General features: G+C 31.2%; 1 protein-coding gene across 1 annotated transcript; it reads left to right on the top strand.

The window, feature by feature from the left end:
* The first annotated feature begins 15,767 nt into the window (after window positions 1–15,767).
* On the top strand, window positions 15,768–18,577 carry LOC114172981 (type IV inositol polyphosphate 5-phosphatase 9-like). The gene is made up of 8 exons (XM_028057159.2): window positions 15,768–15,989; window positions 16,090–16,256; window positions 16,397–16,504; window positions 16,599–16,941; window positions 17,039–17,223; window positions 17,757–17,865; window positions 17,974–18,128; window positions 18,223–18,577. The coding sequence occupies exons 1-8, from the start codon at window positions 15,969–15,971 to the stop codon at window positions 18,470–18,472; spliced, it is 1,338 nt and encodes a 445-aa protein (XP_027912960.1). The 5' UTR covers window positions 15,768–15,968; the 3' UTR covers window positions 18,473–18,577.

Genomic DNA, 18,577 nt, shown 5'->3' with positions numbered 1-18,577 from the left:
GAATATAAATACTCATATATGTCACATCCATAAGATATGATAATATAATTAATATTCCATTTTATAGACTAATTTTATAGGATAAAAAACTCATTTTGTTAAGATAATATTAAAATCATAATGAAGTCTATTAATTTATTGTGTTACTTGTTATTGAATCTTTTTATCTCAATGTTTAATATTTTTTATATGAGATAGTAGTATGTTAGAGACATGTCAAATTATAATATAGGTTTAAGAGTATTTTTTGTTCTAATTTTTTCAGAATTATTCAATATAGTCCTTCAATTTTTTTGGGTCTTAATGTACTCTTTATTTTTGCTAAAAAAAATTTATTGTAGTTTCTTCCATTAGATTCATGTTAAAGCTCTTTAAGGATGAAAATGTGACCATGTAAATAAAACATGACATTATAAATATTCAAAGTGGTTAACATTACAATGTCACATATACATTAATTCATGTTGCAAAATTGTTACTCTCTAAAATGTGTTAGCACTCATTTAACTAAAAGAGTTACATGGATTTTTTTCTAATAAAAATGACAATTATATTAAGACGAAAAAAATTGAGAAATCATGTTAAATACATTGAAATCTTCAAAAGTGTATTTTTACATGACAAATTTATTGTTTTAAATTAATTAAATTAAATTAGTTTAACGGTCTTGGTGGTAGTATACAAAATTAAGGCTGTACCAAATTGAAAAAAAGAAAATAAATCCAAGCAATTAAATTAAATTGAAGTAATGAGGCATCAATAGTTGCTTAATTACGAGCAAATTACTAGTGATTGCATTTGTTCCTTTCTCCATGGTCTTTCATATTAAAATTGTTGTGTTGTGTTGTGCGTGCATATTTTTGAAGTTGAAACTCTCAACTATTAATTAGTGATAATATTTTTGTTTTGTTGTTGATGTTTAAATATCAATATGCTGACTTATGGAGTTGGGTGAAGAAAATGAATTCACAAAGAACTAAGATACTTACCATGGCATTACACAATTTGATATAGCAAGTGGTTAGTGACGGTGACTCAAATTTCAAAAACTCTAACTCTTCCACTTCCAACTTGTTCATATTTTTCTCAATCAAAATTTAAATTGTACTTTTGGAACCATTAAATGTCGACACGTTATCAAACCAAAAACTTAAATTTAATTGGTAATTAAATATTTGTCATATAGTTTTCCAATTTGATGTTATTGGAGATGTTTTTTTTTTTCAACTCAATCTATTCTATCCAATGTTTCCAATTAAATCTATGCAACACTTTATTATAATTAATGCTAATTAATGTTAAATGTGAGTAATCATCTCATATCAATTGAAAGATACATATGATATGATTAGTTGAAGATACATAAATAGGTTAAGATTAGTGATGAGCAATATGAATTAATTAAGGATGGTCACACTACCACACTTTACAAAAGAAAAAAGGACAATTATTCCTAAAAAAAAGTATTAACCCTAACATTTGTAATCTTATAAAAAAGTTATTTCACATTTCAATTTGATCCCTAATTAATTAACACGTTTTTCATTTAAATTTAAAATTTATGATTAATTTAATTTTAAGATATAATTATTGTTTTAAAAAGGTCCTTGGGGGCAAAGTTTGATTTCAAATGTTAAAAAGATGAATAAAAATAGAAATGATATATTTCAATTTGTAAATGATAATAATAATAAAAGGTTCGCAAGTTTTAAAATATTTTTTAAACTGTAATTTTATTTTAAATTTAAACGAAAGACTAATTAATTAAGTACTAAATTGAAAAATGACTTTTTATGAAAACAAATATGACAAGGTAACTAAATAACTATGGGTAAGATTTTTTTTTTCTAATATAGATATTTCTTTTGGGGTTAATAAACTATTACCAAGCTAGAAAATTAATGAAAAAAAAAACATTTTCTATTTTCTTTAGGTAGAAAAGTTGCACAAAATTATTTTTTACAAGGAAGGGGTGTTTTCATTTTTTCATCAAATTCTTTAGTCAGTTTTTTTTCTTTTTTCTCTTCACTAAAATAATTCATTTTCTTTAGGATTCACTAAAGAATTCTCATATGACAACCAAAGACTACATAAGTGATTTTGTCACAAAATATCCAAATGTCTAATGGGAATGAACAATTCATGGATGCATTATCTTATCCTATAGTCATTTGGAACTATGACACTTTTGGGACCATTAAGATTCCAAAATCTTGTAAATAAAAAAATGGTAAGTATAATATTGTTTTTTTTTAACATTACTTTTTATAATTATAATTATAGGCCACTTTTAAAGTATAGTAGTCAACCTTAAAAAAAAGAAAGAAAAATGAATTACGTTTACGGTGGTGGCTGGTGCAATAGAACTTCATTCTAGTGATACTTTAAAGCAACAAAAAGTGCAAACATAATTAATTAGAGACATGATCCTTTTGTTATTAGTTATTCTTTTAAAGAACGGTGAACTATAGATTTAGTTATTTATTTATTTCTATTTGATTTAATGTGATCTTTTATATTTTTAAATGTTTAATTTAGTTGTTTATATTTTAAACAATTTTTTTAAATGTCTATACAACATATAGGGTCAACTTTTAACTATTAATCAAACCATCATATTAGAAATGACTTCTTCATTCCATACAAGATTTAAAAACAATAAAAAAAACTCTTAGACGTAAAATGTGTTACACTAATTCATTATTTGAATAAAACAATTCAATATAATGATACATAAACATCCTTATGTGATATTCTATTGTCAAGTATTCAAAACCTTTTCTATAGTATATTGTTTAATTATTGATATTTAAGATCAATATACATTTTTTTTTCTTCTTTACAATTTATGTATCACTAAATTCGGTACAATCATATTAAATAAAGAGGGTCACTCACACAACAATACTTTTTGTTTTCTTTTTTCATAAAGTGTGACATGTTAACAATAAATACATTTTCATAATATCGGAACATTTTATAGGATTTCATGTTAAAAGGAATTTTGATAATTTTATCTTCTTGAGTACCATTACAAGTGTTTTTTAATTATCATGTTTTGAGTAAACATTTTGTTGTTTATTATAAATTGCCTTATTTCTATGTCACAAGTATGCAATAATTACGACCACACATATTTTTTTTCTCTTTTGTATTCTATACCTATCAAAGAAAATATCTCATTTTTCTAATAAATATAGTTTGACAAAATGTTACCATTTGACAGCATCTCCGTCAAAAGTTGTAATGAATCAATAAATTTTTTATTACTTAATCCATATTTTATCTTCAAATCCAGGAGTTTAAAAATAAATAATCATATAAATCTTATATACACTCAAAATACAAAAAAATATGTTGGAACCACTCTCTAATTTATGATACACATAATAAACATGTAGTTTATAAAAACTCTCTTTAACATCATTATGAATCATGTATATTAGCATATTATTTGCGGTAGTGGTTGGTACATATACAACTTCATTCTAGTAATGCTTTAACACAACAAAAAGTGCAAAGTTTTGTAATCTTTTGATTTTCGCATTAATATCCTTCTCTTTTCTTAACAATAGTTTATCTCCTTTTTTATTGGAAACCTCTCTCTCTATCTCTTTGCATTATAAAAATATTAATTATTCATGGATGTTAATCACCCCAATTTGATTAATTAGATGCAACTTTTACACTAATGGTGTTCTAAAAGAAAAATAATAATGATGCATGTTGATTGGATAATCACTTCAAAATAAGATAAAGTTGATGATGCCGTCCATCCAATCACGCTTCCTATTTCTCATCTTTCATTACTACCATACATCACTTTCATGGTTAGTAGATTACTTAATTTATGTCTTAATTTTAAAAATTAGAAGAAAAAAACATGCATTCTAACACCCCTTTTCTTCCCATCTTCTAAAACAAAAAGTGTAAAAATTACGACATCATCATAAAAAATACTTAACCTTTGTCTTCACGTAATTCATAATATAACCAATCATGTTTTAATTTCGTTTCAAACTTTTGGTTTTTAGTGACACTTTCTAGATACTAATAGTGCAAACCAGACAATCGGCAGCTAAGTGAAAGAAGATTCTTAGAAAGGGGAACAACCTTATACATAGTGGACTCGAACTCTTATTAATTGTAATTCATCCATTTTTTTTTATAATTTAATTCATCCATTTTCATATTTTGATTGGATTCAGTTGGTTCTCTTCTTATCTTTTTACTGTAGCTGATTACAATATTATAAAATTGGGTAGAGTTTCGAAAAGTAGTTTACTTTAGTCTTAAGTTATAATATTTAATAAATGAATCAACATAACATATTTTTCTTATTATAATACTATTATTAATAAAATATAATTAGTTACCGTAAGATTAATTTATATATTAATTTATAAATTAAAAATTATTAGTAATTAAAATATTTTTTTATTATGAATTGGTCTCTAAATTAATCACTAATATTAATAATCAAAAGAATTGATTAAACATATTTTTTCCTATTAAAATTGATAATTATTTATGAGCTTTCTTGTAATGATTATCGATGATATACTTAAGAGTTGAGCATTCAAAATGAAAGAAAATAGATATGGGATGACATTGTAAAATTATAACATGTGATTCAATTACAAATTGCTGTGTATAATAAATTTATTAACTTTTATATAATTACTTCATGAGCGATCACTAGTGTAATTTTTGACTTTTGAAATTGTCTTATATGCTTCATTTATAAGAAAAACGACGCATATAAAAACACAATGATACTTTTTAAATTATTGTGAACTTATAGGGTTCGATTGTTGAAAGAATCGAAGTCTATTTCTCTATATGCTTCAATTGCTAAAGAACCAAAGGCTACAAGTTTGTGAAAATTTCAAAATTGTCACTCTTTTTTTTTAATTATTTTATCTAAGTGAGAGATATAGGCTTCGATTGTTGATAAACCTATACAACCTATATGCTTCTGTTGCTAAGGAACCAAAGCCTAAATATTTAATATTTACCAAATTGTCATTCAGTGCAAAGCTTTATGCTTTGATTATTCGTAAAATCAAAGCCTATTACATTTTAGGCTTTAGTTTTACTAATAACCAAAGCCTATGCTCTACCTAGGATTAAATTTCACGAAAGTTTTAGAGGCACCAAGTTCATTATGCAATTTTCTCCTTCCTTTCCTCCATTGTGAATCCACTATGCATACCCTACACAATCAATTTTCTTCTTCTTTTTCATTGAGTGCTCTTCTTCGGCCTTCATCCCTACTTTTTCATGAATTCCAAAAGGTCCCCATTATTTACCGTCGTGTTGCACATGAGTTCTAGAGGACCTCAACTGTTTGCCGCCACTCCATTCTCCTCCTCATTCCGTCGGTGGATGAGTCTTTCATTTTTTTTTTGCATTTTTTTATTGATTTCATGTGTTCCTTGGGTTCATTGTTTTTAAAGTTTGTGTTTATATATGTAATCTCGTGAAATGATCGCAAAACAGAGTTGTGGGACTGTTGGTTTTGGCTGGTCTAGGAGCACTATCAGTCACCATGTTGTTTTGGTTGAACTTTGCTTGCATACTCTTAATTTATGTTATTTTTAAGTACTTAAATTTTAGGCTTAAGTACTATTTTGATCCCGTTTATTCAATTTGGTTCCCTTGTTTTCTTTTTTGCGTTCAATTTGGTCTCTTTTCATGATGTCGTTTAAATTGATAATGGGAGACTGTACAGGGTGACATTAAATATTTTTCATTATGTGGCCTTTTAATATTTGTAGCCGTTGCAATGTTTATTGTATTTTGAAATTAAATTGGGGATATGATGTAGATGTGACAATGAGCAAGGACAAGGATCCAATTGAAGAACTTGGAGGACCTATAACAAGGTCTAGAGCAAGGAAAGCAAAAGAAGTTCTGCAACAAGTGTTGTCAATATTATTTGAATACAAGCCCAAGTTTGAAGAAGAAAAGACTAAAGTTATAAATTGCATCATGGCCCAAATGGAAGTGGACAAACGCGCCATATTGATGCAATTTCTTTTATTTAAATAATGGCTCATTGCTTTGTAAAATTGGTTGACCAAATTATATTTTGGGTTAACCAATTAATGAGCTTTAGTTTTGCTTTAATTCCAAGTTGTAATAAGGGTCCATTTGACAGCTTAAGAACCAGCCTTTGGAAGACCAAGAGGACCTTGCTGAATACTTTTGGATGACTTTTGGCTGCCACAATTTCAGTTACAATCAGTCATTAAGTAGTGGACCATTATTAACTTGAGTGGATTATTATTAGCTCTAGTGGGACATAATGACAATTAATGAGTCTTTTATAATTCTAATGGTTAAAGCTCCTATATAAGTTGAACCATTTTTTATCAATGAAATCAAGTTAAGTTTTGTTCAGAAATTCTATTTTCTATCTAATAGTGAGAGTGATTCTTCTAGTTCTTGAGTGATTCAAGAACCCTTGGCTGTATCAAAGGATTTTTCCATCCTTTGTATGTTGTCTCCTTTGGAAAGAGTGATTTTTTCCTTCCACTTTTAGATTCACCTCTTATTTCTTTCTTTTTCACCCCAATTTTCAAAAAGAATACCTAATAATTAATTATGCCAAAAAAAAATCTCATGGTCATAATTGGTTCTAACCCTAAAGATCCTAAGTCAGCCCTTGTGCAATGAGATTCACATCAGGATAAAAAGGGAAATAGGGTTTGGGAGATAAACTGAGATGGGTTTTGTCATGACATGAAAAGTGAGTGTGTTCGTTGTTTGAATGTTTGTTAGGTATGTCTGGTTGTCAATCTTCTTCCTCATGCTGTAATAGTTGGAGGCAATGAATTTGTTGTTCCTCACATGGTGGTGGTTCAAGGGGAATGAGGTTAACCCCAATTTGCAATTGTGGAAATATTACAATACTAAGAATGAAAGAACTTCAAAGAATGTTGGTAGGAAATTTTGGGATTGTCCTAACTACAAGGTTAGATTAATATATAGGAGATTTAATTTTTTTGTAATAGAAAGATTTATGAGTAATTGATATTGTCTTTGTTATTATTGTTAGGGGTGGGCATGGATTGGATATTTAATGATCCAATCTACATCCATTTTATATCCAAATAATTGGATTAGATTTTTGACCCAAATCCATTTTTTTAGCAAAAGTAGTTTGGATATTTTAGAATCTAGATCCAAATATTTGGATCAAGATTTAAATCCAATCCAAATATTTGAATCAAGTTTAAAATCCAGAATCCATTTTTAATAAAAGAAATTTAAATTGAATTTCTTAAAACTTCTGTCATTAAGGCCCGAATGACTCGGATGGGATCGACGACCCGGACGGACCCGACAACCCGGACGATCCAGACGGGCCCGACGACCCGAACGACCCAGACGGGCCCGATGACCCGAACGGGCCGGACAACCCGAACGGGCTTGAAAACACAAACAGGCTCGACGACGCGAACGGGCCGGACGACCCGAATGGGCCCAACGACCCAGACGGGCCAGACGACCCGGACGGACAAGTCCAAATAGTCGGGCCCAATCGGGTAGTCGGGCACGTTCGAATCGTGGGGCCCGTCTGGGTCATCAGGTACATCAAGGTCATCAAGCCCGTTTGAGTCGTCGGGCCCATCCGTGTCGTAGGGCCCGTCCGGGACGTCGAGCCCGTCTAGGTCGTAGGGCCCGTCCGGGTCGTAGGGCTCGTTCGTGTCATCGTGCCATCCGAGTCGTAAGGCCCGTGTAGGTCGTCAGGCTCGCCGGGTCGCCAGGCCCGTTAGGGTCGTCCAAGTCATCAGGTCCGTCCGGATCGTCGGGCCCATTCGGGTCATCCGGCCCGTTCGTGTCGTCGTGCCCATCCAGGTCGTAAGGCCCGTGTAGGTTGTCAGACCCATCCGGGTCGTCGGGCCCGTACGGGTCTTCGGGCCCGCTCTGGTCGTCGGGCCCGTCTGGGTCGTCGGGCCCGTCCGGGTCGCCAGGTTGTCCGGCCCATCCGGGTCTTCGGGCTCGTTCGGGTTGTCAGGCCTGTTCAGGTTTTTGGGCCTGCCTGACTCGTTCGGGTCTTTGGGCTGCTTTACCTGTTTTCGTCATTGGTTCTGCCTGGTCCGTTCGGGTTTTCGGGTCCGCGTGACTCATCAGGGCATTGGGCCTGATCGACTCGTTCGGTTTGTCGGGCCTGTCCGATCCGTATAGGTCGTCGAGCAAGGCCCATCCAAGTCTGAATTTAGCATAGTTCATCTCAACCTTTAATCTAACCCAACTAAATTTAAATTGAAAATTTGGATTGGATTTTTTGGATTATCCATATTTAAAAATCTTGATTTATAAAATGGATATCCAATCCATAAGATATATAAAATGTAAATTAGATTGGAATCCATATCCATTAAATGGATTTTAAATGGATTAGATTTTTAATAGAATGGATTATAAATGGAGTGGATTGGAACAAAAGTGGATTGGATCAAGAAAATTAAATCTTTTGCCCACCCCTAATTATTGTCTTGAATAAAAAACTGGTTCATTTGACTTTGTGGTGTAACTATTTCAAGTGGTGGTCTGAAGAAAATATTGATGAAATGGATGCTATCATTGCTAGGAAAAAGAGGAAGATTTATGATATGGAGAAATCACCGAGAATTTTCAAAAAAAAGGATCCAATTGTTAGTAGGAGTGATTTGCATTGTTGATGCAATGAACATAGTAATGGTGTGTCTGTGTGTAGGTTGATGTGTTTAGGTTGTGATCCTATGTTCTAGTATGTTGTGTTATGTAGGCTAACTAAAATGTAGTTCATGACATGTTAAGGTTGTCTCATTCACTTTTGTAATGTGTACCAAGGAATCAATGAATGAAATTATGATTGTTTGTGTTTTGTTCAATTTAGGCCATATTTTAGTTAAATGTTGTTCAATTTAGTCCATATTTCAATTAAATGTTGTTCAATGTAGTCCTTGTTGTTGACATGAATAACCTGTGAATAGATATATAATAATGACAGTAAACATAAAGATAAGTTGATTAACAACATAATATGATTAATATTTCACAAAAATATTACAAAATTTCATGTTTTTAAGTCGAAACTAGTAAATGAAAAAATACAATTATAAAAGTTCACAAAGGTAGATTACATTATAAAAGTTTAAAGGAATAAATATTATACAATTCCTCTCATAATTGGTAATTTCTACCCCCTGATTGGTTGTGAGGACTCCTCATGTGGTTGTGAAGACCGCTTCGTTAGTTGAGTAGACTATTGAGTTGGTTGTGGTGGTGGATTTGTTAGTTGTGAGGATTGCTTAGTTGGTTGTATTGGTGGCTTGGGTGGTTGTTGAGGAAATAATGACCAATTTTTTCAGTTACGCCTAAGAAAACGATAAATGTTACATTTTTTTCTTGTGCCCAATTTTTCTCACTTCAGTATCATTCTTTTTTAACTTTCATTCTTCCAACCATCTTTTTCTCTTTAGTCTCCTAGGTAATCTTCACTTAAATGGAGGTTGCACATCACGAAAGGATGTTTTTCCCACAAAAGTTGCCTATTAACTAGAAAGATGATAGTCTCATGTGTTTCTTCATATGTGGAGCGTATGAACCAATGAGGTATAATGTTTTTTTGGATCCATATTTATGAACTTCATTGCTGCAATTGTGTGGCAGCAAGGGACACAACCGGTGTGTCACTCTCTATAGTTGTAGTCTCTATTGTCTATGTTGATTGTGTACTTATCCTCAATCATGGATATGTGTCTAACTTCAAACAAATTTTCTCTTGACCAATTGTCCAAAAAGTGCATATATAAGTCCAAAAGCAACATAGTCCAAATACAATTTGTCATGGTTATATAATTAATTTGGGATCCAATATTTTGTTAGATTTGACTCTTTTTAAACTCTTTTTGAATCTTGGGGCAGATGGATTATTGTAAAGTTGATACTCTCATTCTGTAGGTTGCCCACCTTTTCATCATATAAAACCTAATCTCTTCATGCATGGTTATAATATGTTTATTTCTTACATTAATGATGACATAGTTGAAAGCTTCACTCATATTGTTGTCAAGTGTGTCACATATTGCTTGATTTATAAATCTAAGCCTAAACCAAAACATGTTTCAATCATGACAAAAATGTGGTTAACATATCTAGATTTTGTGAAAGGAGAAAGACTACGCAAGGGGAATAGTTATGAGGTATTTGTATGCCTCTTCGTTGACCTCTTTAATATTTAACATTTCTCTTTTCCAAGCTTAGGGGTATGTGCTTGTAGCAGCACTCCACATAAGATTCTTCAATTTTTGTCCAGAAAACTTTTTCCTGAAATTTGTATACAAATGTCGCATGCAATATCTTTGCTCTGCTCTAGGTAAAAGTTCATGGAAAACAGGCAACAAACCCTAGGGGAAACAACTAGGGGGTGGCAAAATGGGTCAAAACCCGACCGGTTTTAGCCCAACCTGATTTTGGCCCGCCTAAAATGGGTCGTGTTGGGCTAGTTCGCTAAGCAAAAATAGGATGTCAGTGAACTTTCTATACTTTCTGATTTCGTATTAGAGGCCCAAATCAAGGTACTAGAGATAACAAAATTGTTGTGATTGAATTTTCTACACATCAATTACATTTGTTCATTCATACAACATTTAAATTTAGGACAATATAACATTGTTGTAGTATATAACATGGTTGTTTGTTCAACCTGCAGGCAATATAAATAACACAAATAGTGTTGGAGGCATGTCTTGCTTGCAATATATTTCATTGTAACTTATGGTTGCATATATAACACAAGCAGTGCTTCATGATCCAGTGCGATATAATGAAGAAAAATACAATCACAAAAGCTCATTGTCTCACCATTATCCAGTGTAGTCCAGGTTTTAAGGAAACCATTAGTAAAATAAAAGCATAACAAAGCATTTTTTTCCTTCAATCTTCATGAATTTTCTTTTCAGGGTTATTAGATGCACCCTTAGAACAATTCCCTTCCACTCTTCAATCTTGATCAACACCATCATCATCATCTTAATAACACATGGAATGGAATTGAAAAATACAACTTAGAATATAAAAATTATTTATGAAAATATTTTGTTATAATGTAAATTAGAGAAGTTGCTATATTCACGAAGCACATGCTTCTAACGACAAATACAAATTATTGCTTCAACATGTTTTAAAGATAGACGACTTCTATACTTATTCAAAATATTTGAACCAATGTTGAAAGCAGATTCAGATGCAGTCATAATAATTGAGATACTTAGCAAGTCTTTAGCCATGACTGTCAAATTTGAAAAACGTTGACTATTACTCTTCCACCATTCAAGAGCATCCACACATTCAGTAATATCAACATCAATGTTGGCTCATCCAAGTATATATCAAGTTGGTTTCTTCCAATATTAATAGTAGCTTCAAGCTTGTGTTGTTTTAATTTCTAACATAAAAACCAAAATCATAGTTTAATTTATGCTTTCCCTAATATGATCTAAAGAATTACCTAGAGCTTTCAATCCTTCTTGCACAATAAAGTTTAAAATGTGTGCACAACAAAGCACATGCAAAAGCTCACCATCACAAACCAAAGAATTTTGCAAAACAAGCTCACTTTTTAAAGTTTTGATCAGAGCATCATTAGTAGATGAATTATCCAAAGTCAAAGAAAATGTTTTTTTCTCGATTCCCAGTCATGCAAAAATCCATTTATCTTCTTTGACAACTGAAATCCAGTGTGAGGTGGAGGGAAGTGGCAAAAATTCATAATTTTACTGCACAATTTCCAATTTGTATCCTTATAATGTGCTGTCAAAGGATTATAACCCTCACTAGTTAAAGAAGTCCACAAATAAGATGTAAAACAAATCCTATTTCTGATTTTCCTAAACTCTTCCTTTAGCATGTTTTTTTTTTCTTTTTTCATATGTATTTTTAAAATATCACTCTTTGTCATATTTCTAGAAAGTAAACATGCGTCGAGATAAGTTATCTAAGTTCTAAGCACTTCATACTCAACAAAGTTGAATGGTAAATCATGCTGGATAATTAAATCAACACACAACTTAAGCGAAACCATTTGATCTATTTTTCTTGCTTTTAGCTTTCCTTACCCATCCACTATCATTTACCTCACATCTTCACATTTAAGTTTATTATATTTGTCAATGTGACGCTTCAAATGGGAAGTGCCATCCTTTTTACTATCAATAATGTATTCTTGGTTGCAGCCATTACAACTTGCCCTCTACTTTCCATCATCACCAACCCCAATCCTAATAAAGTATTTTCAACAATAAGAAATTGTTGACTTACCATTTTTATTAGAGGAGGATTCTCTAAGTTTAACACTCATCAATATCCTCTTCAATCGCACATCAACATTCTCAGTTTCATCATCAACATTTGGAGGAGGATATTGACTCATCCATTATAAGTTGCTAACCACCCCAAGTTTACTAAATCACAACCAATTCAAAATGAATCAAAATCCTAATTAGTAATGACATAAACAACAACACAAATGTGTATTCAAATAGCAACACAAACAAAAATTATGACAACCCAACAACACAAATGTGTACTCAAACAACAACACAAATAATAATTACGATAACCCAACAACAAACAACTCAAACTACTATACTATCACGACAAAGTCAAGGAGCAACTATCACAATACACACAAACAACAATCAATCTGAGAAAGAAATACCTTCAACAACAATTACGACAACAACAATTAGGACAACCCCAATCAATCACAGCAACACCTACAACACGAGGCAAATCTAAATTAGGGTTAAGAAATTCGCAAAAAAGGGCTGAAATGGTAAATTAGGAATGAACCTGTTCGTGGTGGTCGCTCTTTGACAGAATATTCGTTGTCAGTTGTGACAAGCGTGTCCTTGCGCGGGGGCTACTTTAAATTGCGTGGTCGTTGCGTTGTCGTTGTTGTGTGGTGGCTGCGTTCGTCATCGTCAAGTTTCATAGTGGATGATGGTTGACTGTCGATGAGAAGAACGATGGAGGAGAATTAAAGACAGAGACGAGAGGAGAAGAGAGTGTTGTTTGTGACTCGTGACTTCTGATGCACTCACTTGCACACAAATCAACTAAAGAGTGACTCACATGTGTTGCACATGTTTTTCTTTAAATAAGAGCGGGCTGCAAACTGGTCTGTCACGTTGGCATGCCAGACTGATGTAGGTTGGTGAGTTGCATTCTCTGTCTCGACCCATTTTTTTTAGCGGGCTGGCTAATGAACCCGCCAGACCTAACCTTTTTGCCATACCTAGCAACAACATTGTATATATACTAGTATAAATTTTACCAATGATTGTTTGATTCAATAATTTTTAAATTAATTTAAATTTTTTCCAAAATTTAACTTAGAATTAAATAAATTATTCACACATATATAAAATTTTTATTAATTCAAAATATTTTTATACTTTATTTATATAAGTAAAAGTCGACGTAACTAATGTATATCTTCAAAATTCCAAAATATGAACTAATTATTTTTTATCGTCTATTGAATGATATAATTAAAAATTATTAAGTTGTAGTAATATAGTCTTGGGTCCATTATTTTTGTTGATAATGAGTAGAGATGGCAAATAAACCCGTGCCCGTGGGTATCACCCGAACCCGTCCCCGTTTTGACGGGGAATCCCCGCTTTGACTGGGTATGGGTATGGGTATGGGTAATACCCGAAATTTTCAACTGGGGATGGGGATGGGGATGGGGATATATATATACCCGCCCAAATACCCGTCCCCGCTTAAATTACTAAACTATTTATAATTTATTAAATAATCTAAAAAATATATATAAATAAATAATATATTTACACATAAAATATAATATAATATAATATAATATAATATAATATAATATAATATAATATAGTATATATACATATAAATAAAATATACTTTTATATATATATATATATATATATATATATATATATTTACACATATACATGTAATATAATATAATATAATATAATATACATATAATATATATACATAATAATATAATATAATATATATAATATATACGTATAAAACAAATTAATCATTTAACTAGTGAGATCTTTTATAAACAAATTTATAACATTACAAATTTATAAAAATTTAAAAGAAATATATATATATATATATATATATATATATATATATATATATAAAAGCATAAAATATCTACGCATATACATATAATATATATACATAATAATATAATATATATTATTATATTTATATTATTATATAATATAATATAATATATACTTAAAATAAATATATATCTATAAATATATATATATATATATATATATATATATAATATATATATATATATATAAACATAAGATATCCACACATATAATATATATATACATAGTAATATAATATATAATATAATATAATATAATATAATATATATATATATATATATATATATATATATATATATATATATAACATATTTCTCATTCTCTTTGTTTTTTTTATACACTTTGTTTACTCTCTCAATTGTCTGGTTTGTTTTTCAAGATTTAATTTTGAAGGTAATTTTTCTTCTTCTTATTACATAATTTTTACTCTCTGTACATGGTTATGTTCAAATAGGTGTTCCTCAATTTCATTCTATGAAATAATTTTTAGGTTACACATTTGATTATCTTTATTTATTTATTTATTTTCATGAAAATGTTTGACTCTTATTTTGTAGCTCTTCTTTTTGTTACTTTGGTTATACACTTTTTTACTCTCTTTTAATTGTTTGGCTTGTTCTTTAAGGTTTAAGCAGATCTTCAAGGTACTTTTCCTTTTATCATAATCTTAATTATACATTTTTTTTTTCCGTTATGTTATGTTCAAATGGATATTCTCAAATTTGGGTTACACATTTAATTATCTTTACTCCTTTATGATAATGAATCTGATGAAGAAGGTACATTATATTCTAGTAATTAAAATTTTCAATTTCAATTATTATATCATATCTAATTTTTCATTTTTTTTTCTATGTGTAGGTGGATCGAATGCAAATGAAACCACTGATCATTTGTAAAATTAATAAATATATTTTGGTTATTATAAAATTTTAGTAATGTGTAATTTTTTAGCTTTTATATAATTATTTGAATTTTATTTAGTTGTTATTTGATACTTTAATTTGAGATTTATACTATTATAATATTTTTCTTAATATTTGACATCATGAAAATCAAAAGGAGTATGTTATTTTAATATTGAATATTTTGATAGTATCATGATTCCGTTGGTGTGATTTTTAAATTTTTTTTATAAAAAATATTTAATTGATATATGGAACAATAAAAAAATGGGTATGAGTATGGGTATAAGAAAATACCCGTTACCCGGTGGGGATGGGGATGGGTCAAAAGTTGTATACCCGTTGGGTTTGGGGATGTGGATGGGGATGAATTTTTATTATGGGGATGGGAATGGGATCATGATACCCGTACCCGCCCCGCCCCGTTGGCATCCTAATAATGAGGTTATTAATTAAGATAAAGTTATAATAATCTGATCGAAAGCAGTCAAATTTCAACCTTGTCGTAAACCTAAATATATTGGGTCGTTTTCCACCATTGAAAACGCCCTCATAATGTTAGCATGCAAAAGGGTTGGCAATTTGTTGCGCAATACCATGTGATGGACCACATTACTCCCACTTGCACCCTTTTTCAACCATTTACAAACATCACCATATCCTTCATTATATAACTCTACTCATCATCAAACACAACAATTTCTTTCTTCTCTCTCTCTCTCTCTCATTCTGCAACAATCAATGCTACCAAAATGTTCCCTATAACATATCCAAAATCTCCAAAGGCTATATCCTCTTTCACGTCACATTAAATTAACTGTTCCTCCTATTCTCATCATTTTTCTGTCGCCAAAACTAGCACAAACCACTGTTTCTTACCATGACTGGAAAGCTAACTGAAGTAAGTATGCATATAAATAACTTCCCTTCTCTTCTCCTCTAATTTCTTACCTATATTCTTTACTTACATGAATCTGTTTGTGCATGTTCAATTTCCTTAGTTCATGTTGCCAGCATTAGTGGCTAATAAGATACTCAACAAGCGAGTGGGAAGCAGCAATTTTATAGCAGATTATCCAACTAACACAGAACCCTTATTGGCTCATGTTCACTCGACTCTCAGATCCAGAACAATTCTTAATGATCACAAAGATACACAAAAATACAAGTAAGAATTATAACAGTATAATTAATTCTGTGTGTTCTTATTATATATCCTTCTCACATAAGAAGAATGAAATGCAGTATGTATATCTTTGATAGAGTTCCATATATGTTTCTCACATGATCTTTCTATAATGATTTAAGGATTTTTGTGAGCACATGGAACGTAGGTGGGGTTGCCCCAGATGAAGGAGTGAAGATGGAGGATTTGTTGGAGACATGCAACAACTCGTGTGACATCTATGTACTAGGGTATGAATGAATTGAGGTTGATTTCAGAATTGTTTAGTATATGATGCATGTGATGTGGTGCAACATCCTTAATTGTTTGTTTTCAAGTGTTTAGGTTTCAGGAAATTGTGCCTCTGAAAGCATCCAATGTGTTGGGGTATGAAAAGAGCAAGATGTGTAGCAAGTGGAACTCCATGATCAGAGAAGCCCTGAACAAGAAGACACATATTGATAGGGATTTAAAAGATGAAAAGAAAAAGAGTTGGTGCAATGAAGAAGAAAATGATAATCCAGGTCAGAAAAAGTGTGAAGCCCCACAAGATTTTGAATGTATCATTAGCAAGCAAATGGTTGGTATAATGATATCTGTATGGGCTAAGAGACACCTTCGTCCATTCATTCAACATCCAAGTGTCTCATGTGTCGGATGTGGCATCATGGGCTGCTTAGGGAACAAGGTTACCTAACCTTAATTAATTACCTTAATTGCTTTTGCACTTTGCAGTTTAATTATATGCTCATCATCACTGTCAACATCAATGATATGACTTGCAGGGTTCTGTGTCTGTGAGATTTGTGTTACATGAAACAAGCTTTTGCTTTGTGTGTGGTCACCTAGCGTCTGGGGGGAGAGAAGGGGATGAGAGGCACAGAAACTCTAATGTTTCTGAAATATTTTCAAGGACAAGCTTTCCCAAAGGTCCTTTGCTTGATTTGCCAACAAAGATTCTTGATCATGAGTAAGTAGTAATCAATCAAAACAAGGTTCCAATAACATTAATTGTTAATTAATTACAAACACTCCAACTAATCAACCTCAATAATTGCTTTTTGGTTTTTATTTTAATACTATTTAGGTTCCTTTCCCAACAAATCATGAAAACAAGGTTCCAGTATTGAATAACTTTTTTTTTTTTTAATTTTTTATGGCTGTTAAATTAAAGAATTTGCTACTTAATCGCCAGTTGAAAGCATCGTTGTATGTTTCCAGCTTTTGAATTTGTCCTACTGCCAAAACACCTAGAATATTATTCTTTGTTGGCTATTTTGTTTGTAACTAAAGAAGGACTGTGAGTTAATTAATTAGTGAATAAAACACAAAACATTTGCCCCTATCAGCATCCACAGACATAGAATAAAACACAAAACATTTGACATCTTTACTCGGTATTAAAATAGAATTTACTTTCTGCCGACTTTTAACCATTTAGTTTTAATCACTTTTACTTTGACTTACAAGTTGTATTACTTTAACCACGAGCATGTTGTGCAGCCACACAATACTGCTGGGAGATTTAAACTACAGAATTTCTCTACCAGAAGAAACAACACGATTACTTGTTGAAAATGAAGACTGGGACTCCCTACTAGAACATGATCAGGTGTGTAAATCCATGAATGAAAATACAAATTACACAAACATTAATTAATTAAAGTATATATGAAGGTATATTTTCTAACTTTGATTGAATTAATTAATGAAATTGAAGCTAATGATGGAAGTGATGAGTGGAAAGATGTTAAAAGGATGGCATGAAGGAACAATCAAATTTGCCCCAACCTACAAGTATTGTCCAAATTCTGATCTCTACTATGGATGTTGTTATCACTGCAAAAAAGCAGCAAAGAAACGAGCACCAGCATGGTAAGACATTTTCATGCCTAAATCTTAATTAAAGCTAATTAATTGTTTTTTTGTTAAATTAAAAAAACCATAATATAAAAATATGATGGTATAGGTGTGACAGAATTATATGGCTTGGGAAAGGATTAAAGCAAATTGAGTACGGTCGAAGTGAGTCAAAACTATCAGATCACAGGCCTGTGAGGGCATTGTTTATGGCAGAAGTCAAGGTTTCAGCAGCACTGAAAAGCTTTGAAAGCTTGTTTCTGTCAGAGAGATTCGAACAAATTAAAACTCACTTTCATGAAGTTTCCCTCACTCATGATGCCTTTGTATCTAAAAAGCAACCAAGTTTTCGGTTGTGATCAATAATCATTAGTTAATTATATGTACATCCACACATACATGTTTATGTTTGAAAACTGTAGTTAAAGAAGAAATTGAGAAGGGAAATTAATATAGTTAAAGAT

The sequence above is a fragment of the Vigna unguiculata genome, chromosome 2 (genome assembly GCF_037176805.1).
Source record: "Vigna unguiculata cultivar grain cowpea cultivar isolate G323 ecotype 2 chromosome 2, ASM3717680v1, whole genome shotgun sequence".
NCBI classification, from domain to species: Eukaryota; Viridiplantae; Streptophyta; class Magnoliopsida; order Fabales; family Fabaceae; genus Vigna; species Vigna unguiculata.
This window is presented reverse-complemented; position numbering and strand designations above follow the sequence as displayed.

Bases quoted from the DNA above. Each gene is read 5' to 3' on its own strand.
- LOC114172981 (XM_028057159.2), top strand. From the start codon at position 15,969: ATGACTGGAAAGCTAACTGAA. The intron at 16,505-16,598 runs GTATGAATGAAT...TCAAGTGTTTAG, and splicing joins TGTGACATCTATGTACTAGG to GTTTCAGGAAATTGTGCCTC. The intron at 17,866-17,973 runs GTGTGTAAATCC...ATGAAATTGAAG, and splicing joins CCCTACTAGAACATGATCAG to CTAATGATGGAAGTGATGAG.